At 43.9% G+C, this 25,832-nt stretch overlaps 2 protein-coding genes across 2 annotated transcripts; both read left to right on the top strand.

Annotated features, from left to right (window-relative positions):
• The first annotated feature begins 1,396 nt into the window (after window positions 1-1,396).
• Window positions 1,397-2,359, top strand: LOC138786077 (olfactory receptor 5P66-like). Its single transcript, XM_069962764.1, has one exon. It carries the CDS (start codon window positions 1,397-1,399, stop codon window positions 2,357-2,359), a length of 963 nt encoding a protein of 320 aa, XP_069818865.1.
• A 13,335-nt stretch (window positions 2,360-15,694) lies between these two features.
• On the top strand, window positions 15,695-16,612 carry LOC138786072 (olfactory receptor 10A7-like). Its single transcript, XM_069962751.1, has one exon. It carries the CDS (start codon window positions 15,695-15,697, stop codon window positions 16,610-16,612), a length of 918 nt encoding a protein of 305 aa, XP_069818852.1.
• The last annotated feature ends 9,220 nt before the right edge of the window (window positions 16,613-25,832 follow it).

The following is a 25,832-nucleotide window of genomic DNA, read 5'->3' as shown; positions in this document are numbered from 1 at the left end:
AGGAGTAATTGCCAGCGTGTTATCTATGTCTTAGGCTATCTCTGTTGAGTTTCAGAATGGTCTAACCAATGGGACATCATACTACCTCAGGTATTCCTCCACCAATGGAAAAGTAGCACAGATTTATCCCATATATCTTGTCTGGTCTAGTCTGTTCAGAGAGGAGTAGTCTAGTGAGCTTATTCTGAGCAGGACCAGTACTGCTGAGCTAGATAGAGAGTTACCTCAGAGCCTGGCCCTTGGCCAGGTGTCCCCTACCAGATACTTCAGTTCATTAAGCCTTAAGCCTTCTCCAGAGTTATGTCCTGTTCAGCACAGGGGGATTCGCCCATCCACATCTAAAGGGACTGATCAACTTTTCTTCTCAAGAAATCCTACACTTCAAAGAATTTTCACCAGTGGTTGGAAAAGCAGCAAGTAGCTGAGTTGCCCACTGAGGATTATTCAAAAACTTTTTGTAACCTCAAGGGATTAGCTTCACCTGGTTGTTCAATCCAGTAAAGTCACTATTGAACAAGAATGCCTAGTCTGCCTGTTGGCTCATTGCCTTTGCACCTCACCAAAACCAAGGGTGTCCCTGTGAAAAACCCAGACAACAGTATGAGGGAATTGGCCCCAGGGGAAAACAAGAAGATCCATCAATATCACCAACACCCAGGTACAGTCCCCCTTCAACCTCAGGAGAGATATGTAGGAAACGGTCTGTTACAACGCTTTATTATTGCTGCAACATACTCTCTCCTTATTTACAGGATGAACTTCACCCAGGAGAGCTGTGGATGTTGGTAGATCAAGGTTGGGGAAGATTGGTTAAATCATCTGTCAAAAAGACTAAGTAAAGGTTTAAAACCAGTAAAGTCCTTATAGGAAAGATGAAATATTAAAATATGGTCAGTAGTGATGAGCGAATAGTGAGATATTTGAATATTCGATCCCATTAAAGTCTATGGGAACAAGTATTCGATTAGTGAAAAACATCTATTTGACCATTTGGAGGGTAAAACCGGATGCTGGGGGATTTGAACGCATATCGAATATTTATCGAATATTCGCAGGATATTCGTACGAATATTGAATATTCGAATATCTCACTATTCGATCGAATATCTATTCTATCGCACAGTATTCGCTCATCACTAATGGTCAGTGTCATCTGCTGCAAAAATACCATCTATTACAGAAGGTTACAGAAGATGCTGCCATATTATTTTCTTTGTCTATTTATCATTTTCTTTCTGACATTCTAGAGCTTGTGAAGACCTCATCCCTGTGCAGCTTTTCCCCATCCACTACAATGAGGGCAATATCAGCCTGGACTGGACCCTCTACCTCCGGGCCCCCCATAGCAGCCACATGGGCCTCCTCTATAGTAAGTACACCCCTGGTGAAGACCAATATGACGGCTGTCACAGAGTTCATCCTCTTAGGATTTCAGGTCAGTCAGAATATAAGAATTCTAATGTTCTCTCTGCTCATTGTGATTTACTGGTTTACAATGTTCATGAATCTCCTGATCATCACCCTGGTGTCCACCAGCAAGATCCTCCACACCCCAATGTACTTCTTCATCTCACAACTCTCCATCAGTGACATCTTCTTATCCACAGATATTGTCCCCAACATACTTCATATTTTACTATATAACAGAGGAGCCATTACTTTTTTTGGTTGTATGATTCAGTTTTATTTCTTTGCTGTGTCAGAAGGATCAGAGTGTCTTCTCCTGGCTGTGATGTCCTATGACAGATATGTGGCCATCTGTAATCCCCTCCGTTATTCATCGATTATGACAAGTGCATACTGTGTGATATTGTCCACCATCTCTTGGTTGATGGCTTTTAACACTTCGTTGTTTCTCATCATACCTATCTTCAAGCTCAACTTTTGTGGACAGAACATTATTGACCATGTGTTCTGTGACTTTTTGCCTCTATTAAAACTTTCCTGTTCTGATACCTACCACGTCCAGCTGGAAGAATCTTTACTAAGTATTCCAATGATTTTATTGCCCATTACAGTAATCATATTCTCATATACCAAAATTATTGTCACCATCTTGAGGATCCCATCCAGTACCGGTAGACAGAAAGCCTTCTCCACCTGTAGCTCCCACCTCATTGTGGTCTCCATATTCTATGGAACTTTGTTTGGGGTTTACATTGTTCCAACAAGGGGAAAATCCTCGACCACCAGTAAAAGTCTATCTCTGCTGTATACTGTATTTACCCCTCTCATTAACCCAATAATATACAGTCTAAAGAATAAGGATATAAAAAACACTTTATATGGACACATTTACAAGCATCTCAGGTGTCCGAACTACACTAGAAGAGAAGGTTCCAAGATATTAGGAAATTGAGCAGAAACCATTAGTTCCACATTTGTCTTGAAAGAAAACCAAAGAAGTCAAGAATGGAACCAAAAATCTCTATTGCATCAGTTCTCTGAGGTAGAGATGTTCTGCGGTGCAGGAGCTCTCAGTGAAGTCGGGTCTGTTCAATAACTGCAGTACAATGAGGAAAAAAAGAGTCCCCCCTCATTGTACTGCATGTCTCTACGAGCCCCGTCATTGGGAGATCCCTGTTCCCTGGATCCTTTGACCAGCAGCCATCATCGGACACCCTACAGCAGGGTGATATGCACAAAGCCCAAGGGGCTAAAAAGTCAGAGTCCATCTACACTTTTGTCTCTTTTTGTCTACACCTCAAATATAATAGGCTTACATGAGGCGCCATCCTCCCGGCCTTTTTGTCATTTATTTCTGGTCAATAACTTGGAATTACCGATAGAAATCCAAATGAGAAAATTCGGGAAATCTTTAGCTTCATTGTCTTAAAAATTCCAGCTGTAATTCACAATGAAGTTGGGATTTTTAATACCATGGAGCATAACATTTCCTGAATATTCTCATTCGGATTTCAACCAGGAATCGGCCCCAGTTATTGACCAGACCAGACTGAATTATAGACCTCAGATCCCCCACACGATACAGGTATTCAGACACACTACAGATATTGACCTTCTTGCTCCTTTCCAGGACCCTCATCTAAGTCTATACTGACACTCTTGTACTCTTTTTTTATTCAGTCATATTTAATATTTGCCAGGTGTAATATACAGGACATTGAGCACACTTATGGGCAAAATTTGTTGAGTCTAATAGCTGGAATTTTTCTTACTAGTTTTAATCATTTGTATTTCTCCTGATGCTTGGCAAATTCATTAAGATACCGCACAAGGCTTTCTAACGTTTTTCTAACACTGTAATTTTCAAATGTGGAAATAAATATGTGAATTTTTTTTAAATAAAATAAAATGACACTAATTCAGGACAATAATATAAAACAGATAAAAATCCAGTCCAAACAGGAATAAACTTAAAGGAATTTTAAGGCGGTGTATACACAGTGTAGTTTCATTGCTGTGCGGTCATGTGATTTTGCAGTACCCAATCAGGATGGGTTTAATTACATACAAGTGATGGTTTTTTATTTCCTGCTTGAAGTTAGAAATTATAATAAGAATTTTCTATGTTACTTTTATTTATTTAGAAGTTTATGAGCTTGAGATATAAATTATGAGCTGTGATTAGTTGCTGTGGGCAGAGTCACACAGGTCAGGTGACTAGATAAATCTCGGTTTATGAGCCCTGTGGGAGAACAGTTCTATAAAGGCAAATAGCGGAATCGGCAGTCAGAGACAGGGACTGTATCCACTCAGGAAGAATGTAACCACAAACTCCTCCGTTCAAAATATTGATTCATCTAACAGATAAAGAGATTATTTAAAAAAAATAATATTCTGCAATGCAAATTGGCTTTTTACCCTTTGAGGATAAATTGGTTCCATTGGTGGCAGCGAGAAGAGCCCAGCAGGGAACACGGAGGTTGCGGTTCAACTAAATTAGGTAGCAGGAGAGAAAGAGGCATTTAAAAAAGTAACCATTTGGAGGCCTACAAAGAGGATGAGAACCAAGAGGTGAATGCAGTGCGCATCAAGTTCACACAGTGCTAGCTGTGGGAAGCAATAGAATCCAATTGGATCCAAAAATTGATTGCCAAATGTAACCCAGTAGGGTTCTGCCACACTGCCTGCTGCGGCTACTTGTGATTCTACTGCTGCCGCATTGCTGATGCTGTTCCGCCATGATATTAGAATGTGAAGATCCAAAAGATGTCTCAAGTTGGACAACGAGCACTGTCTCAAAATCTTGCATTCTACTATGAATTTCTGTGGGTGGAAGGAAATTGCTCACTTTGGTCTTGTAACGTAGATTAAGGAGGGTTGCCATCCAGTAATCGCTGTTCATTTTTATTGCCTTGATGCATGGATCATGTTGGAAGTAATGTAGCATCCAAACACTCATGTGTGAGATGCTACCGGGATCTCCTAAGCCTAAGGGTCGAGGGGCATTAACAGAATCCTCATCCTCTTCCTCCTCTTCCTCCTCCTCCCCCCCCTATAATCTGTGCCAACCTCTTACCAGTGAGGGGGAATCAGTACCTGTGGTGTCCACCCCTGCCTCCTCATCCTCCTCCACTTCTTCCTCCTGACCGTCACCAGAGGCCTGGCTAGCCTCATGCGCTCTACTGTGGGATCTGTACTGCCGGCCTGCACCCACCCTCGAACCTACAACCAGTTCCTAAAGGAGGCCTATACAACTGTGAAATAGTTGGGTCCTCTACATCCTCCGGTGAGTAAGGTTCCGTGTCTGCCGTCTCCTGTTCCTCCTCCTCCCCCTCTCCCTCCTCCATCGCTGCTGAGACCTGCTGACGCAGAGTGCCTAACGCTTGTTCCAGTAAAAATATCACCAGAACGGTGATGCTGAAAAGGGCATCATCTCGACTGACCATTTTGGTGGCCTCTTCAAAACTGGCAAGGATGGTGCACAGATCTTTCACCTGTCTCCACTCTCTATGAGTGAACACCCCGAGGTCCGCACCACTGCTAATCAGGCCATGCGACATTTCGTACTGCATTACGCTGCTGCCACAACCGCTGGAGCATGTTGAGTGTGAAATTCCAGCGTTTTGCCACATCACAGATGAGACGGTTGACGGGTAGGCTAGATAGATATGAAATCTTAGATAGAATATACAACAACAAAAAATTAACAGATCTACCCACTCTCGATAAATCCACGTACACAAATCAGATGTACAATTAATTTCTGGGTATAACAGATGTGAAGTTTTCCGTATTTTTTTATGATAGACAAAGAACGTGTGTCAGCTTCTAGGAATACTGCTGTAATCACAAAAAAAATGCACTTACACAAAAGAGATGTACGTTTAATCACTGTATAACAGATGTCTATTACGTATTCTTCCTGACGGACAAAAGACGTTTTTTAGCTTATAGGAATACAACTGTAATAACTAAACAAATGCACATACACAAGTGAGATGTACGTTTAATTACTGTATAATAGATGTGAGCAGACCAAAATAGACTTTTGGGCACTATGTATAAATTGGCAAATCCAATATGCAGCCTGCAATCCCAAAGCTAAGTATTACTGTGACTGCAATGGTGTCTATGGACAGGAAGATGCTTGTTGCAAATATGCTAGCCTAACCTTTATAAACACCCTACTAATCTCTCTATTCTTAATACTTATCTGAGTAATATCACTAATCTCATTACTTATCTGTCTGTACAGAAAAGTGAGTGAAGAGACAATAGCGTCCAGAACACGGCACAGTGACTTTTATATGAGATGGTCATGTGATGTTAGCAACCAATGAGACCCCTACATCTCAGCAATGACGTTTCTGACACGTCTATGTGTTCTGCACTAATTGGCTGGCAAAAAATGAACTTGAATGCTAACTCAGACGCTAACTCAAACGAACAGTAAAATGTTCGGTTCGGTTCATGTTCAAGAAAATTAAGATGTTCGACTCGAATCTAACTTTTTTCGAACACTACCCATGACATGGAACAACACAAGTACAGGCGGATGCCCCGCTTGTTCCCCTGCAACCCTGTGGCCCTGGAGTTCGGCCACATCCGGAACCTGACACCGACACCAGCGACAGCAGTTCCAAGAAGGTGGACAATTCCGCCCCAACCCTTGTAGCGTAGCCAACGAAGAAAGCATCCATGGTCTTTGTAACCATCCGTCCACCAGGGCCACAGTTCCTGCTTCTGTGGTTGTTCAGGGACGAGCCTGAGGTCCTGGAGGCTCTCCATGAGATGTTTCCCCCGGGAGAGGGGCCTGGAGCATACCACCCACCGTCCAGCTCATCCGGATCTTCCTCACCCGACGTGCCATTTCTAAGCAGGGCCACCAGGAAGTTCAGCCCCAAGTCACCTACAATTTGGCCATCTCTTGTCCGGCTCCTGCAGTCGAGGCGGCCCCGACCATGGTCTCTCGGATGCGGCAATGGGGTTGGATCCTACAACCTGCGTGGCCGTGACGCTAGCCTGCCAAGGTGCGGCTTCCCCACTCCTGCTATCTGCCTCTCGGTTACTAAGAAAGAGTGTCCCTCAAAGGCACTCAAAAGAACTCTATGCTGTCCCCTTGAGCAGTTCGGCTGAGCTGTTCTGTTGAGCCACATTGGCTCATACTGTTTTGTTTGTCCCCAGTTTCAACAACCCTTGTTCAAGATCCCTGCACCCGGCCTAGCCGTGATTCCCCTTTCTTTTATCCCCCTTTCTTGTGAGTAACAAGCCTCAATGTTTACAGAACTGACAGAATCATAGCACCAGTCAGGGTGTAAATGGACAGATGCATCCAGTACCAGATTTTACTGAGGACGATTTTAGTATTGACCAAAAGCAAAAGTTTTATGTGTGCACTTAAAGTTTTATCATGTATATTTGTGATTTATAACCCATGCTGTGCCTTAACAAACGTCCAGTCTTTTCCTCAGGGTGTTAAGCCGCGGGCAAATTTTCTCAAGTGGGGGAGTATGTGGAGTCCCACCACAGGTGTTTCTATTGGTTACACCCTTGGTAAAAGCCTATACTTATTGTTAGTCAGTAGTGATGAAGGTAGTGATAAAGTTTTGCCACTAGATGTCGTTGTTACAGATTTATGTACACAAATGCTGCACGGCTGAAAGGGTTATTGTTTATTTGTGTGTCACATGGATCTGTGAACCTATGGGAATGTCTTCTTCTATCCTATCATCTGTTACCTTACTTCTTCTAATGCACTCTTCACCCACTTACAGCGCACCTTAGATACGCCGATGAAAGAAGTCACAAGGGGAGGGGAAGTGTGTGAGTCTTTTGTGTTAGACGTTAGAGGGAAAGGATGCAAGCTAGAAAGCTCCCTACAGTGGTCCTCTAGGTCCCTGGCCCTCTGCCAGGTCCCCCTACCTTGAATGAGCAGTCTTAGTCAGGTTCCTGTATGAGTAGGAAGGAAGCAAGACTCTACACAACACTGTGCAGTGTTAAACTCCCACAGAAGAGGACAAGTCAGATACACCCCCAACCCACGTCGTGGACTAGGAGAATCACAGTTCAGAACAATCTCCACAAAAGCCAAAAGAAGCTAGGAACTGATTCGGATAGAGCATAGTTGCTAAGAGCCTTCAGCATTCCCTCATCCCAGGTAACAAGGTCTGGGGCCTTGTGTCACCCTCTAAGATGGGTCCCCCGACACTGGTAGGGCATTAGGTGGTGCGAAGACCCAAAAGTCAAAACACAGGCACAAGTATTCTCTTCTTCTGAAGTATTTATCCTCCAACATCCCAGCAGAGCACAGTACTACTTGGGTTTGGACTCTCACGACATCCTCCTCTCTGCTCCTCTGATTCTATGTGTCTCTCAACACGCAACTCAGTCAGCACGACTGTACTCTTCATTGTATCCCTATCACAGATGAGGTTGCTGTATTATCAAGTGTACTACCGAGTATATTATCAAGTGCTTTCTCAAGACAAACTTACTCTATCAAGGGAAAAGTTGTTTTATCTGCTGCACACAAGTACGTTCCAAGTAAAACAAGATTATTTATGATAAAGAGACTTTGTGATTCTTCACCCCACACCAACACCATCTATACCACATCCTTGAAACATTTCCTCTTTCTGTGAGTGGCAGTACGGATAGCCCGGGTGGGTCAACACTCCACTGCGGATCACAGTGACTACACTAACCCAAGGGACCCTGTAGCAACCCGGCAGGTCACTGACCACAGGGGAACAAGGTACAACTGCCCCTTTAAACTAAAAGCAGATGTGACACCATACCTGTGTGCCCAACTGGCACTGGCGTCACGGCATAACATCACTCGGCACGGCTGTATCTCGGCAAACCACTATAGATCTGGCATCACACCTCACCATCTAGCAAGTGACCGGCGTTCCTCCGACATAACACCTCGGGGGCATACCACACTATGAGCAGCTGCAAAAGGCCATAGTGGAACTTCAGCAGCAGAATGTGTGAATGACTGATTCTCTCACCCTGCTGCTGCAGATCTGTTTACACTGCAGTGTAAGTTTGACCTTCTCACCCACTACTCACATGTCAAGTACATAAGTGGCAGCTAAAGCAAATCGGAGGTGTCAATGGAGCATGGTTTGGGGGAAGCAGAGGACCCAGAGGAGACACCTCCCACCAAGTACAACTTGACCTTGCCTTTGGCGAGCTTGGCTCACATCAGCGACTACCGTACATGCTGCACTGTCCGCACAATGAACGCGGAGTTGCCAGCCTTCTGAGCGGTGTTGATTACTGGGTGGCTCGGTTGGGTTCTTGTTATAAGGACATTCCATTTCTAGTTCCGTCAGTGGTCCATAGACAAAAAGTGCAGGGGTAATACCAGCAAAAGCTTTTAGACGCACCAGTGGCGGAGTTCCTATTTATTAGAGAGGGCTCAGTAGAAAAATAAGTAAGGCCAAGGAGGAGGAAGGTGACAATGCAGTTGGAGAATCAGCACTATCTTAGAAGGTAGGGTTAGCATAGTCTCAAAATGGAACATGTTCACCAGCACTCCACAACATACACCACCACAATCTGATTTGGCCCATACTAGCAGGAGGCAAAGTTTTAGTTCGATGGGTAGATGAGTATTAGTCCACACCTCTCTTGGTTCTGAGTGGAGGGTTTTTCCCACGTTTAACTTCTGGGTCACTAAATTGGACACCTGGACAAAGTTTTCCATTAATGCCTTGGAGGTGCTGGTCCGCCCTGAGGCAACTGTGCTGTCTACACAGGTGTTTAGCAATGCAGGTTGTGTCCTCACCCACAAGCGGATCCCCCTATCCACAAACAACACGGACAAACTGACATTCATAATATGGAACCAGGCGTGGATCACACAGGACTTATCTGTCACAGTGTCTGATCGAGGACACAAGATACAAATGTACTGTGTTGATTACCTCCTCCTTTGCCTCTTCCACCTCTACCCCCATATCCTACTACTTTGTCCCTTCCTCTGCACCACTCTACCCCTTCCTACACCCATTTTGGGCAGAGCTTGCTCATTATGTCTTGAAGGTGTTGGCCTGCCCTGCAACAAGTGCGGTGTCTGAACATGTGTTTAGCATGCAACAGTGAGTGCGTCACTCAGGGAACACTTAGAATTACTATAAACAGAAGTCAGGGCTGTATTGGTCCTATGCCAAGGACAGCAACAATATCTGTTCATAAGTTTCACTAGAAATGAAGATACATTTCTTACCTTGATCCTCAGCACCGTTTTCGAGATATTTGTAGGTTATTTAATATGTTAATGAGGCACTTAAGTGCACTGGGGTGGAGCTAATGCTCTCACTGCACTGAAACGCCCCAGCTGGCCCCTCCTAGCTTGTTTCCAAAAACTTCTGAGAAAGTTTTCTAAAAACAGGACAACTTTTGGCTTATAAAGTTGTATTTTTTTCTAGAGAGTTTTCCTAGATTGTTCCCATGTGCTGCTCATCTCTATAGAGAACATTATCCCATAGAGCTTCCAGGCTGGGAATAGATGGGTAATATCTACACAGGAGACAAGGGCCCAGAAATCTCCCCAGAGATGATTAGGATGAAGCTTCTCAGTATGTACAGGATATAAATATGGCCTCTTCTAGCTCTATAGCAGTATAGGGCATCTTCATGTGTCTGATACTCTGCAGGTTCTTACATCTAACAGCCCCGGAACACTGGAAGCTTCTTCTGTTTCATGGGGATCAGGAGGCTGAACAGGACGGAGATTCTGAGAGGGAAGCACTGAGCGGCCAGGAGGAGCCAACAGTACAAAGTGTCATTAATGTCACGGTTATATGTAAGCAATGTATGTGTAGGATTTCAGCTTTAAACATTGATCGTATACTTGATATGTTGTAGAGAAGAGTTAAATATATTTAGATATGATACATTCAACGTAAGTCATGTGCAGCCTTACTTCCCCCTTATATATTGTACAAAGTTTGCTGAGTGGCACTGTGTGGAAAATAGCTCAGGTGGGTGCACATCCTCACAGCTGCCGGACCCCGACTCCAACCTCACCCCAGCAAGACACCAAGAAGCCAGCACTCCAGTAAATGGGAATACAGTGGTAATTGTATTCACCCATCATAATCTCTACAAGACTTCAATCTCTCCCGGAGTTATCTTTTCAAGCAAAAAGATGTCAAGAGATTGAAGTCTTGTAGAGATCACGATGGGTGAATACAATTACCACTGTATTCCCATTTACTGGAGTGTCACCTTCTTAATTTCTTGCTCATCTCTCTCTCAATTATAATCAGGTTTACAACCAACCGTCTCTAATTCACATGTATAATGAGGATCACTACCAACAAAAATAAGTCGGGACACAACAGGCTCTAGCCCACAATTTTTAACGTGGTCAACAGCAGGCTCTACCCCACATTTATAAGGAGGGTCGCCATCAGGCTCTTCAACACAAAAATAAAGAGGGTCACCACCAGTCTCTACCCCACAATTATAAGTGTGTACTGTATACACTCCCCCCTGCAGGTAGTCCCTATACTGTATACACTCCACCCCCGCAGGTAGCCTCCATACTGTATACACTCCCCCCTGCAGGTAGTCCCTATACTGTATACACTCCACCCCTGCAGGTAGCCTCCATACTGTATACACTCCCCCCTGCATGTAGTCCCTATACTGTATTCACTCCACCCCCGCAGATAGCCCCCATACTGTATACACTCCCCCCTGCACGTAGTCCCTATACTGTATACACTCCACCCCCGCAGGTTGCCCCCATACTGTATACACCCCCCACAGCAGGTAGCCCCCATACTGTATACACCCCCCCTGCAGGTATCCCCCATGCTGTATACACTACCCCCTGCAGGTATCCCCCATGCTGTATACACTGTCCCCCTTGCAGTTAGCCCTCATACTGCACCCAGGTGTTGGTGATATTGATGGATCTTGTAGATCTCCTCGGGACCAACTACAAAATACTGTTGTCTGAGGTGATCACAGGGATGCCCTTGGTGTTGGTGAAGTGCATTAGAAATCTACCAACAGGGAGACGAGTTATTATAGTTCAATAATTTACTGGAACATCAGTTACAATCATTTACAGTAGATAAGGTGATGGCCTCAGCACTCTAAAGTGATATAAAACGTAGTCTTCATTTTGTATTCACACCGATAAAAAGTGCAAGAGTGCTACACAAAAATGTGTTTCACAAGCATGCACGATTATTCATGGCCACATATCATGTACATCATGTAACCAACATGGCAGCACTTAAATACTTTTCCCAACTGGGCATACATAACATGAACAATAACTGCACTAAAGGAGCATAACAGAGGCTCTCCAACTGGTTCTACATCACAAGCTGCTGATGCTGGGACAAGATATAGGCTCGACCTCCGGCCCCTGAGACTTGGACATCCTCCAAGTCTCCATCCCCTGGACATCCTCCCATTCCTGATGGCACACACAGTGGGCACCTGTGGATACTGAGATGGGTTCCGGGGAAGGTACTGCCAAATGAGAGAAGATGAGATGGTGTTGACCGCTTGAGGGACTCCATGGTTTGTAGGAGTAGCTGGTGAGGTGGAACCAGCTGCTGCAGGCTTCTATGTCCTTGTGTCAGGCTTGGGCCTACAGGTGTGTAAAACCAGTGATTGAGATTGGTGCAGGGGATATTTCTCATTATAATCTTCCAAACCCTTGGGGACAAAGGAAGGCTCCGGTGGCAACACTCCCGGCCAGCTGATTGTCACAGCCCACTATCTATTCAGCCTTTGAATATGGGTGTACTCCACTTTCTCACCAGGTTACAGGTTATGCATGAACTGTGGGAATTAATCCCTTTTTATGAAACTCCTGTTCACAAACAAGGTAAAGCAATTTAGGATGCCCCTCAGAAAGCTATACCTTTTCACTTTGCTGAACTTCCGTACAATTGCCTTCCTCAGTGAAGGATGCACTACACCTGGGTGAGGATGTTCTACATGTCTTCTGGCATACAACCCCTGTTGTTTTCTGTTCTGGTACCATCTCCCATGAAACAAAGGCACTGGTGAACTAGAGGAAGAAGGCTGGAGCAGTTGGGGATCGGTCTCTAAGGGTTATTTCAGGGAGCTCAAGCCAACATAATGCCCTGAGGACCGCTGCATGTTCAGGAAAGCCTCATTGGGACTGCTGCACCTTGGTTCCATGGAGCATCACTTACATCCCCTTCCATATTCTGTGTTCCTTCTCCTTAACTTATCTTCTGCCTTCAACACAGTTGACCTTTAACTCCTCCTAAAAACTCTTTCATCCGTTGTTGTCACTAGCTCAGCCCTCTCCTGGATCCCCTCTTACCTCTCTAACCGTCGTCCCCTGACTGTTCGTGTTTCCCAAGGTTCTGTCCTTGGGCCTCTTCTCTTCTCCATCTACACTTTTGGTCTGGGACCACCTCTACGCCGATGACACTCAGATCTACCTCTCTGGTCCCGATTTCAACTTCCGGCAATTCAGAATTCCAGAGTGTCTATAGCCTATGTCTTCCTTCGTCTTCTCCCATTTCTTAAAACTCAACATTGACATCACAGAACTAGGCATCTTTCCCCCCATTTTGCTCCACACCTTCATCTAATCAGTCAATCACTATTAATGGCTGCTCTCTGTCCCCTGCCCCCAAGTCTGCTACCTTGGAGTCACATTTGACTCCACCCTTTCTTTTAAACCACACATTCTATCCTTGACCACCTCCTGCTGCCTTCACCTCCAAAACATTTCCCAAATCTGCTATTTTCTGAACCCTGCCTCAGCAAAACTGCTGGTCCATGCTCTCATTATCTCCCGCTTGGACTACTGAAACATCCTCCTCTCTGGGTCTCCATCAAACACCCTTACTCTCCTACATTCTATCCTTAACTCTGCTGACCAACTAATCCACTTTTCCCCTCGCTTTGCCTCTGCCTCTCCCCTCTGCCAATCCCTTCACTGGCTACCCATTGCCCAATGTATTCACTTTAAACTGTTGACCATGACATACAAGACCATCCACAACCTGTCCCCTCCGTACATCTCTGACGTGAATATCCCGCTACCGTCCCTCATGCAACCTTCGATCCTCAAAAAACCTCCTTTTGTGCTCCCCCCCGGGTTTGTACCTCGCACAACCTCCTCCAATATTTTGCCTGAGCCTGCCCCATACTCTGGAACTTACTACCCTGACACATCTGTCTCTCATCCACCATCAAGTCCTTCAAAAGTAACCTGAAAACCCATCTCTTTAAACTAGAATACAACCTACAATAACTCTGCTCCACACTTTGACTGGCTGCACTTTACCTCCTGTCTCTCTCCCTGTACCTTGTAAGCCCTTGAGGGCAGGGTCCTCTCTCCTCATGTATCAGTCTGCCATTTATCTTACTTATGTAATGTGTCTTTGATCTTGTAATGTTCCTGTTTGTTAACCCCTATAACTTGTATAGCTGGAATCAAGGGCGCTATAACAATAATAATTAGTGTCCGTGCTCCATGTTGACTCCCAGTATGATGATGGTGATGGTGGATTGTGTGGAACTGCCTCGACATCCCAGCCACACTCGATAGCCTTCCACTAGCTGGTCGGTGGTGAAAAGTGCAGTGGTGGCAAATTCTCCTCCTACTTTCCAGGCCACCCAATAACGACTTGTGTACAGCTGTACTCCAGGTAAGCCTCTCGCTCAGAAGCACCTGCACCACACTGCCAACCTGCCGCCATGCTCTCCTCTACTCTAGTTTCACTTTCCTCCAGGGACAGAAATTTTGTGGCACAGACACAGCTCCCTAGGGGTTAAAACACAGCTACCTGTGGGCTTTAACATTTTTTTTCCTGTGGGTTTTTATGTGGTTTTCGGCACAGCATTACTAAAAGAACACAAGCAGAAACACTAAAAAAAAAAAAATCTTTTTTTTTTTTCCCAGCAAAAAAGTTGCACATTTTGTTTGTGGTTTTCACTGTAAAAGTCATTGCTTGAATTGTCCTAATCGTAGCAGTTTTAGAGCAGATTGCTTACAGTTAAAAAAAAAAAAAGACAAATTTGGTCAGCTCTCCTAGAACACCATTCACACTAGGCAGGAGCATGTTGCTATGGCTGAAGTTGCAAACACACAAAAACACAGAAAAATGCAACAGCTCACCGCAATGGCAAGATACAGACCCACTACAGACATGAAAATAGTTAAAAGCAGCCCCCCAGCTGCCAAAAAAAAACTTCCATAAAAATAAGGAGGCTCTTGGTTACCACTTGAAAATGGTGTAAACTGCCTGACCATGTTACGGTGGCCTCATGCTCGGGGCATTCCTACATTATTGTCTTTCCATGGCATGAAATACGCCTATGCTCTGGGCATGCAAGATCCGTCTAATACCAGCAAGAGTAATCACACCACCTGGGTGGGAAAGGTGGAGTGCACGACCAAGTAGAGGCAGCCACTCCCCCATCTGGAACACAGAAAAAAAAAAAAAGACAAATTTGGTCAGCGCTCCTAGAACACCATTCACACTAGGCAGGAGTACGTTTGGTATGGCTGAAGTTGCAAACACACAAAAACACAGAAAAATGCAACAGCTCACCGCAATAGCAAGATACAGCCCCACTACCCCAGGTGGTGTGATTACTCTTGCTGGTATTAAACAGATCTTGCATGCCCAGAGCATAGGCGTATTTCATGCCATGGAGAGGCCATAGTACAGTGTAGACTGTTCCGAGCATGAGGCCACACTAACGTGGTGGGGCAGTTTACACCATTTTCAATTGGTAACCAAGAGCCTCATTATTTTTATGGAAGTTTTTTTTGACAGTAGGGAGGGGGGCTGCTTTCAACTATTTTCATGTCTGTAGTTGGTCTGTATCTTGCCATTGCGGTGAGCTGTTGCATTTTTCTGTGTTTACAGTTCAGTTACGTAAAAAATGCCGAACCGAACTTTTTGAAAATTTGCTTATTTCTAAAAAAGGACTAAAAACGGTTAATGAACACTGGATGGCGACACAGAGTCCTTATTTTAAAGATTAAGGAGAAGCATATGATCAGTGTAATCTTCTTCTAAGTGCCCTAATAACCATCCATTACAGAAGGTCCTGGTGCCTCCATATTATTTTCATGGTACACTTCCACTTTCTTTCTGACATTCTAGCTCTGGTGAAGACCTCATCCCTGTGCAGCTTCCCCCCATCAACAACAATGAGGACAAGATCAGCCTGGACTGGACCCTCTATCTCCGGGACCCCCATAGCAGCCACATGGGCCTCCTCTATAGTAAGTACACCCCTGGAGAAGACCAATATGACGGCTATCACAGAGTTCATCCTCTTAGGATTTCAGGTCAGTCAGAATAAAAGAATTCTAATGTTTTCTCTGCTCATTGTTCTTTGCTGGTTTACAATGTTCATGAATCTCCTGATCATCACCCTGGTGTCCACCAGCAAGATCCTCCACACCCCAATGTACTTCTTCATCTCACAACTCTCCATTAGTGACCTCCTGCTGACCTCAGATATTGTCCCCAACCTGCTTCACATACAACTATATAATAGAGGAGCCATTACTTTTATTGACTGTATGATTCAATTTTATTTCTTTGCTGTATCAGAAGCTTCTGAATGTCTTCTCCTGGCTGTGATGTCCTATGACAGATATGTGGCCATCTGTAATCCCCTCCATTACACTACCATCATGACAAGTACATATTGTGTGATATTGTCCATCATCTCATGGTTCACATCTCTTAACATTTCGTTGTTTCTCATTATACCAATCTTCAAGCTAAACTTTTGTGGTCCCAACATCATTGACCATATGTTCTGTGATTTTGTGCCTTTACTTAAACTTTCCTGTTCTGATACCTTCCATGTTCAGCTTGAAGAATCTTTACTAAGTATTCCAATGATTTTTCTTCCCATAACAATAATCATATTTTCATATACCAAAATTATTGTCGCCATCTTAAGGATCCCATCCAGTACTGGTAGACAGAAAGCCTTCTCCACCTGTAGCTCCCACCTCATTGTGGTCTCCATATTCTACTGGACTTTGTTCGGTGTTTATGTTTTTCCAACAAAAGGAAAATCTTTGAACATCAGTAAGATCCTGTCCTTGCTGTATACTGTATTTACCCCTCTCATCAACCCCATTATATACAGTCTAAAGAATAATGATATAAAGACGGCTCTACATGGACACCTTTATCATAATCTCAAGTGACTGACTTATATACAGAAATATATGATTAGGTTGTACTTTCTTCTGACATTGGTGCTATATTATTATAAGGCACTACACTTAAAAAAAAAAAGGTACCGAGGTATAAGAAATTGGGAGGCAAACTAGAAGTTCCACATGAGGGAGTGAGCATATTCGCCAAAGTATTGGGCTACTTGAGAGTGCTCTTTGCTCAAGCTATGGGTGTTCGGTTTTTTATCAGGTGCTAAAAAATTAGCTTATTGAAAGTTTGCTTGTTGGAGCTTTCAACAAGCTTTAAGGCTGTGAAAATAAATTATCCCAAGCTAATAATACTATGCTAATGATGTTTGGAAAAAGGGCCACCTTACAGGTTTGTTTGTTTGTTTGTTTTTAATAATTAAAAAAAAGTGTATATGACCCCTTTCTCCCTCTCTTTTCTATAACAATTCAGGTAAAACAAAAATAATAATACCAACTTGCTACCGCCCAGTCCAGGAGCGCCATTCTATGCTGGCTAAAACTAACCCCTGTAAATAAATAAAATAATGCACAATAGAATTTTTTAAATTGAAATAAAAGCACCTCCACACTCCAAGTTGACCATTTTATTAATAATAAAGATCCAATGGTCGTCAATGCAGTCCACCGGATCCAATGTAATCCTTAGGATACAGATATCTTGAAAACATAAAGGAGAAACACACACACAAAAAGGCAGGAGCAGAACACCCATTATTTTGACAGATGTTCTGCTTCTTACAAAATGCTGTATCTGTACAAATAGCTGCTTACAGTCTGGCCCCCAGGAGGTTAAGAGGATATGCTATGCATCCCCTCTTAACCCCCTGGGGGCCATACATTGCTCTATCTGATATGTTTCTCAACACCAATGAGCTATCTAGACCTATTACCGGGAGCAGCCAAGCCAGTCTCCAGTAACAGAAACCACCTTCCAACAAGCCATAGTCAACAATGTGGTATCCATCCACAGACAGCTGTTTCTGGGTATTTACCCCTCATTAGGGTGAAGTAGGAGCAAAACTAAGTGCAGTTAAAAGTGCTAAAAAACGTGATGGTGTCTAGTTGATCATTATTCTTTTGCTTGGTCCATCTGATGTCCTGAGTGCACTGCACCTGCTCCAACAAGTAACCTGCTCCAGTAAGCCCTACCCTGCTGAGGCACACAGCGCTCTAAGCACAGTGGTTGGAGCACAGTCTTAGGACTCTGGCCCCCAAAGGGTTAAGTGAGGTTGCATAGCTGGCAGACAAATCGTTAGGGATACTTACCACTCTGGTCTTCTAGCTTTTAACTTCACCATCACCGCTCAGCCAATCAGTGGCTCAGATGGGACATAACTGCAGTTGCTAATTCGCTGAGTGGTGGTAGTGAAGAAAGAAGTAGAGGAATGGATGGAGTAGTAACTATAATCTTAACCCCTTCCCTAACAGAGCACAGTCAGGCATTCAGGGGTTAACTTAACCCCCTGGCGGCCAGAGTGTTACTTTAGCTTAACCAAGTATGCCTTCTTCTGCCAAGGGAGGGGGCACCTGGTTAAATTCTTGAGTTTCTTATTGTTTTTAATGGGGCTCGTTACTCGAGCACTCTGGCACTGAAAAATGATCGCACAAGAGCGCACAAGTATTTTACCACTCACTCAACTCTAGTTCCACAATCGTCTCCAATAAGCACTGAAAAAGCCAAGGATGACCCTAATAACCCTATTGCACCAGTTCTCTGAGGTAGCGATGTTCTGCAGTGCAGGAGCTCTCAGTGGACTCTAGTAGTTTAGTGAGAAAGAACCAATGTAGATTTCTGAAGATCATCATTGTAAGTATCCCAGCCATACCTAAAAAGCTCATTCTCATCTTATAACATCTGGTCTGCAGTCTGTTGTTAGTGTTTCTGGATGTTTGTATTGTTTTGAGGGTCTGAGGTTAGGGAATAGTGAACCGGCCCGAGTTATTGGCCTACCTGCTCCGCTCTGGGACCCAGTTCCTAAGTTAGACTCTAGTTTATACATTTGGTGAGCTGACACTACCGAGTGTGTTTTTTCAGTTAGTTGTCAGTTGGTGGGCTGCTGCCGCCATCGCCAGGACAGGTTTGCTGCCCTGGGAACCTTCTTCATCATCAACAGCACTTGAGGTGTGGGAGAAAGAAGAGCCACAACAGCCTGTGCAAGCCCTGCTGGCGATGCTTCGGGGTCTGTGGATGACACCTTCACCAGAAGCAGGACGCCTCCATCCAGCAACTGAATCCACCTCACCATTACCTTCTAGTTCTAAGGGAGTCCCCAAGTCGGCAGACACCATCTCATCTTCTCCTCTAGTAGCAGTCCTTAGGTCTCCATACACCATCTATTTTTTTTTTCCAGCTATTTTATATTATTGTTGAATAGGCGTTATTTATTTGATGTTACTTTTTTTTTGTTTTTCAGTTCTAAGGATGATGTTGATGTGTGTTAGAAGTATTAGCAGGCAGAGAAAGGGACACGGAGGGATCATTTACATCAGGGACGCTTCTGTTTTGTATTGTTTTTTTAAAGTAAGAAAAGACATCCAGTTCTCACAATATGGGAAAACACAAAACAAACCCTGTTGGCCCAAGCACTGACTAACATTAACATTCACTATCTATTGGTGACTAACTGTGGTTCAAAGTCCCAGAAAAGGCTCTAGCCGACCTCTGACTCTCCACTCCTAGGAGAGTTATCCTCATACATTCCCTCTTAAGACTCCCGACCGCCATTCCTGTCACTTTCTCCCAGCCCTTACATATGGCCCCAGGACCAAGCGACCCAATTTATCACCATTAATTCCTCCTCTAGCTCCACCTAGGGATTTAACTCATGTTCTGAGAGGAGACTTCGGGTATGTTCACAGGTGGAATCCCGCCTGCCTCAGTGTGTCAATGGGAAGCCTCAGGCGCCTCCGCTCAAAGAATTGACATGTCAATTTTCTGCGCAGAGAACACTGGCTGTAATGTATACAGAGTGTATACACCACGGCGGGTGTTTCATACATTACAATGTAATTTATTGCTGTTATTAAACAACAGCCGTTGCTGCAAACTGCAACAACTACGGTTGTTTAAGAGTAACATACACTGTGTGAACATGGCCTCACAGTACAATATTGATTTTGACAGTGGCTACATCATAACAACCTGTAATATTCTTAGAACATTAGGAAAGAACATTACTTTTCACTTTAAGGAGATATGTAAGTGTTTCATTTATTTCGCCCATTACTTTGAATCCTCTTCTGTTGATGTTCTTCTCATGACTTTGGCCAGTAAGAGTAAGATTTAGAATGCTGAAAATGCAAAAATTTCACTTGTGGAACATTAGACCGATATATGACAATAGAGCTTTGTTCTAGAGGCTCTAACTTACAGGGGGCATGTGGCTGCAGCTGGACCAACTATGGAACTACAACATACTGTTCATCTTTTTGCAATTAGTTTTATTTTTTAATAACATATAAAATGTTCAACTTTATTAACATACAAAATGTACAAACCCTCAACCTTATAAGTCCCTAGAAATGCAAGACAACATCATAACAGTATAGTGAGGTGCTGAATTATACTACCTACATAAAAGAGGCGTACAATAAAAAGGTTTGAAGAACTCTAAAGAGCCACCAACAGACAGGGAGGAGAAAGTTCATAAATAGAAAGTAAGGAAATTGGGAATGATCACCCATCACACACCTTTGGCACTTGCAATAGTATAGGCTATCCCAGGGACAGAACACAAAGGAATCAGCTCTTGAGGTCCTGATTAGAGATGAGCGAACCAAATCGAACAAACTGAGATTCGTTCCAGACTTTGCAAAAAGTTTAGTTTGGTACCAAACCGAACTATTTGCTAAGTTCAGAACGAGTCTGTAAAGATGGAAAAAAACAAAAAAGGGTTTGCTCAGCTGGCTGCGCTCCACAGGTGTCCTCCTACAGGTCTCTGGTGAATCCAGCTGCCTCCAGTTTTCTCAGCCAATCACTCACTGAGATGGGACAGTGCCACGGACAGTGACTGAGTATTGGCCTAAGGCTAGTATTACACGGGCTGATGGGGGCCCGATAAATACTGTAAATGAGTGCTGATCTGCTAGATCGGCGCTCGTTTACTAGGCCTATTACACGGCCCGATAATCATTTAACAAGGGCTGCAGGAACATCCGTACCGATGTCTTTGCAGCCCATGTTTAAACTGTATGCAAAGAAGAGTAAATTACCTGACCATGATCCAGGGCTCCCGTTGCGGTCCGTTTCTCCCCGGGTCCCGAATGCTCCAGCTTCAGAGCACAATCTGTTTCTCTTATGGCTCTACTAGGCATTGCTCCCAACTAGCCAGAATCCTGCTCCACACTGATGAGGATCAACACCCCGAAACAGCTGTATGTGGGTGGTTACCTAGCCTTGGTTTATCCCTTGTCATTACACTGACTTATAGGGCCACTTAATATGGTGGATGTGGTGGTTTCCTAACAGGAGCTGCCCCTTGGCTGGGTCCTTCCCAGAGGGAAATCTGGCTAGTCCTGTGTTTTGAGACTCTTCAATGAGGCTCCATGGGCTCCTCTTTTGCATATTCATGTTTCCCAGGGGGCAATGCACCTAGGACTTCACTGCATTGAGCGCTTTCACTAGCAACCGGCAGTGTTGTCGTTTGGCTGATCTCCCTGAGTTCAGCAATCTGTTTCTCTTATGGCTCTACTAGGCATTGCTCCCACCTAGCCAGAATCCTGCTCCACACTGATGAGGGGCAACACCCCGAAACAGCTGTATGTGGATGGTTACCTAGCCTTGGTTTATCCCTTGTCATTACACTGACTTATAGGGCCACTTAGTATGGTGGTTTTGGTGGTTTCCTAACAGAAGCTGCCCCTTGGCTGGGTCCTTTCCGGAGGGATATCTGGCTAGTCCTGTGTTTTGAGACTCTTCAATGAGGCTCCACGGGCTTCTCTTTTGCGTCTACAAATGGAGACTGCCAGCTCGTCCAGGCAATTCCAACTATACCAACCCATGAACAGAACATTCTCAGAACATTCAACAAAGATTATCAAAGAAGTTTTATGGAAACCCAGAAATTTTATATGGGATGTTTAAGTTGCTGAATTGAAAGAGCAAGACAAAAAGTTTGCTAATGAGCCTTAGGATTGTGAACCTTAAGCTTGTAAACTCCAGAGCAGATATAGTAATCTGCTCTGCCACAGGACCAGAAGACATGTAAGAAGCACAGACAGGATTTCATCAGCGAATCTGATATAAGCATTACAAGGCATAGTGGTAGAAATGTTCTGGACCTGACAGCCCATCAACATCTACAAAGTTTTTCCTCCAATCTACTAAGAATTCTTTACTGTACAAGAGGTGCTGGAGATGAATATGAGACCATCTGTTTGAAGATTGAAGCTCATGTGAAAGGAAACCTTGGGAAAAAAATCCCAATGTTTTTACCAAAGATTGGGTGAAGAATAAAAACCAAGATGCCCAGGATAGCCAGGGCTCCCGTGTGGAGATATTGCAGTAGAAATTGTAAACAGACAGATCTTCAAGGAGAAGAAAAAAAAATCTGACTGATGGACAGGTCTACGAAATGTTTGTATCTCTGGAAAAGAAATATTACTAAGCATAAGCTTCAGTATTATACAGTAGTTTCCTCTCTTTCTATAGTAGGTGTAATGTGAGCTCCCGTCACATATAAAGGAATAATAGTCAATGTATCTATCATAACTTCTTTGAAGATGTTTGGGACTTTATATCTCTCCAAATGTCTTCATGAGAGATAAGCAAATATTTGAAAGATTTAGTTTACAATGTTTGCAATTTTTTTCCGCAAAATTTACGAACTTCAAGAACTGAACATTATTGAGTCTGTTCATTCTCCCCTGGTATCCTCTGCCATGTCTTCAGCCACCTCCAACCTGTTCAGGTAATCACTGACTGAATCACGCCGGTGATTGGCTGAGCCAGGGGTGGACCCGGACTGCAAAGGGCCCCTATGCAAAAAAAGGGTTGGGGCCCCCATAACCTATTCATATCTCCACCTTTCTGCCTTAAAGGCACAAACATATATACACCCGGGTATTCGGTACATGTGTCCTGGTTTCTCGGGAGGGCCCTACAGCACAGTATAGATGCCAGGGCCCACTAAAGGACTTTACTCAAGTTTGTGCAGGCCCCAGGTGGGGGACTGGGGTACCTGTGGCCCATCAATAGAACTGAGAACCCATCAGAAGCGATATGCTGACCTGGTCCCATCCTGTACTGATGTATCTGTGAACACAACTCCTGGAATAACAATAACTATAACTCTCAGAATGCCTTACACTTATGAAGCTCTCAGAGAGCACTGGGAGTTGTAGTTTCCGAGAGGACAACCCATTGTTGTCTACTCATTTGTACTTCAAATCCCAGCATAACCCTCCAGGATCCCTCCAGTCCCTGTCATCACAGGCTCTCTATCCTCTCCTCCTCACACAAGGTATGCTGGACAGTGGAGCACAGGAGGGGACATCAGCAGCAGTGTGCAGGAGGAGAGGAGAATCAGCCCGGAGAATCAGCCAGAGTAGATTCCAGTGACTAAGTTGGTCCCACAGGATTGCCATGCTGAGCTGACACTTTAGTGTCTGAGCCTGGTAGGTTCCTCTTTTGGCCTGGGCCCCTGTGCAGCTGAACAGGCTGCACAAGTGATAGGCCCGCCTCTGGGCTGAGCATGCTGTCACTCTTGTGTCAGAAGAGTGACAGCCCACTCAGCCAATCAGTCAGAGACTACTCAAGACACCAGAAGAGAACACCAGGGGAGCGTGGACAAGTGGGCAAATGATTTTTTTTTTTTTTTTTTTTATGAACTTAACAAATTTAGGAAAAATTTGCTTGGTCAACAAGGCAATTTTTTTTTGTAAATTAGCCGTGAATCACAACTTCCCTCTAGTCTTTATGTTCCCATTTTCTATCAGCTCCTTACTTATCAATATATGGCCCTAACCATGCCTGAGCCTATAAGTACTTTCTACAGAGCTAAGACTCTATCTAAGGCTAACATGGTATAGGAGAATAAAACATATGCCTGAGCCAGAGCCAGAGGATAGAGATTCTGCAGCCTACCAGGTATACATTTAGTTTCAATTAAGTCCTTGCAATTGAAAGCAGCGTTCACTAGCCAAGGGATCCAGGGCAACAATATCTATAAAGCCACCAGAGGTTGCTACGGTAACCGTGCCGGGCAATGAAGGAGGTACTGCCTGGGGATTTTGGTCAGTCCAAGTTGTGTGGCCATGGACAATGATGTTATGACACAGCCACCCTCCAAAGAGTCCAATACACCATACTAATTGCTGTAGAAACAATTCCTGTTTTATTCCATAAGAAAAGGTTTAGTATAGGGCTGTTATAATAATATTCTAAATGTTTCTTACCAATAATTGTATCTGCACCCCCCATGGGCTTCACAACCTCAGAGATCATCACCAGACTCGGCAGGGAATTCAGGTCTTCAGAGCTTCTTCCAGCAGCTTATAAAGAGACAGAGACTCAGCCACTGTGTCTTATAACTCTACACCGGGTCTTATAACTCTACACCATGTCTTGTTACTCTACACCGGGTCTTATAACTCTACACCGGGTCTTATAACTCTACACCGGGTCTTATAACTCTACACCGGGTCTTATAACTCTACACCGGGTCTTGTTACTCTACACCGGGTCTTATAACTCTACACCGGGTCTTGTTACTCTACACCATGTCTTGTTACTCTACACCATGTCTTGTTACTCTACACCATGTCTTGTTACTCTACACCATGTCTTGTAACGCTTCATCACTTCTAGCTCTTTATTATTAGTTTTTTGTTTTTTTTAAGCATTTAGAAGAAGATAGCCCTTAAGGATATGATCATAAGGACACATAACAGTGGAGATATTCAGATACTTCTATAAAGAGGATTCATAAAGCTCCAACAACCAAACCAATGGATACAAGGTAGGTTCCATATGACTGAAATGAAACAAATGATGTTCCGGTGGACACTTATAAAAGTTGTCGCTTTTATCTCTATAAATAATGGAAACATGGATTAGTTTAATCAGCTATTCCGAGCAAAGCTACACAATAAGTGTGAGGCTATGTTCACACAACGTAAAACTACGGCCGTAGTTTTGCATTGTGGAACAATTCCTTATGTGCAATGGGATCCCGGCCGGAGCGTACACACATCGTATATGCTCCGGCCGGGAGCCCATACGGCGCCGGAACAAAACTGACAGGTCAGATTTCAGCCGCCGGAATTCAGTGAATTCCGGCCGCAGAAAGACCTGTCAGTTTACACAGTGAAGCGGCCGAGATGATCAGGCCAGTGACCGGCCGTTCCGTGACCCGGCTGGGGTAACGGAACGGCCGGTCTCATTCGTAGTGTGAATATAGTCTAAGACTGTAAGGGGAACTCCAGCTTATACAATCTTATCCCCTGCCCATAAGAGATAAGTGAGAGATTGCATACTTCTGACCATCACCTCCAAAATGATACCCAATTGATTTGTGTGAATATACCCGAGGACAGCAACTCAAAACAACAAAGAAAAAAAAAAAGATCCATTTCACTCTCCAACAGCATTCAATAGGGTCCCCTCCACTCTCTTGTTTCCCATGTCCATGATAAGGAAATAGGGCTACCTTATCATATGTTTACTAATGTACAAATATTGAAAAAAGAAGGTATTACAATTAAAAAAAAAATCAGATTAACAAAATGAGTATCTTACAATATTCAAGGTGACAATTTTTCTTAAACATGGAATGAGAGGCGATTATCAAACCATAATACATAGGCGGACGAGAATCCTCCGGGCTTATGTTTTCAGCTTTATTTGTGTCTATGGGAAGGAATTCTGTATTTTCTTATAAATAGCATTTTTCCAGTAGATGGATGTGAAAAATGTCACCACGGTCCTTCTTCTGGGATTTCCTGGCCTCCATCGTTTTAGAATTGTATTTTTTGTCATTCTCCTTATGACTTATCTCACAACTATATGCGGGAATCTTATGGTCTTTACTTTAGTGTCCTATAGCCGGAAGCTCCACTGCCCTATGTACTTCTTTCTGGCCCAGCTCACCACATCTGACATCATGACCTCCTCCGATATTGTCCCGAACATGCTTCTTCTGGTTATGAACAATGGTTCTTCTATGCCCATTCCACAATGTATCACACAATTGTTTTTCTTTAGCTCTTCGGAAACTTCGGA

Source organism: Dendropsophus ebraccatus, chromosome 1 (genome assembly GCF_027789765.1).
Source record: "Dendropsophus ebraccatus isolate aDenEbr1 chromosome 1, aDenEbr1.pat, whole genome shotgun sequence".
Lineage (NCBI taxonomy): Eukaryota > Metazoa > Chordata > Amphibia > Anura > Hylidae > Dendropsophus > Dendropsophus ebraccatus.
The sequence above is the reverse complement of the archived record's forward strand: the minus strand, read 5'-3'. Positions and strand labels throughout refer to the sequence as shown.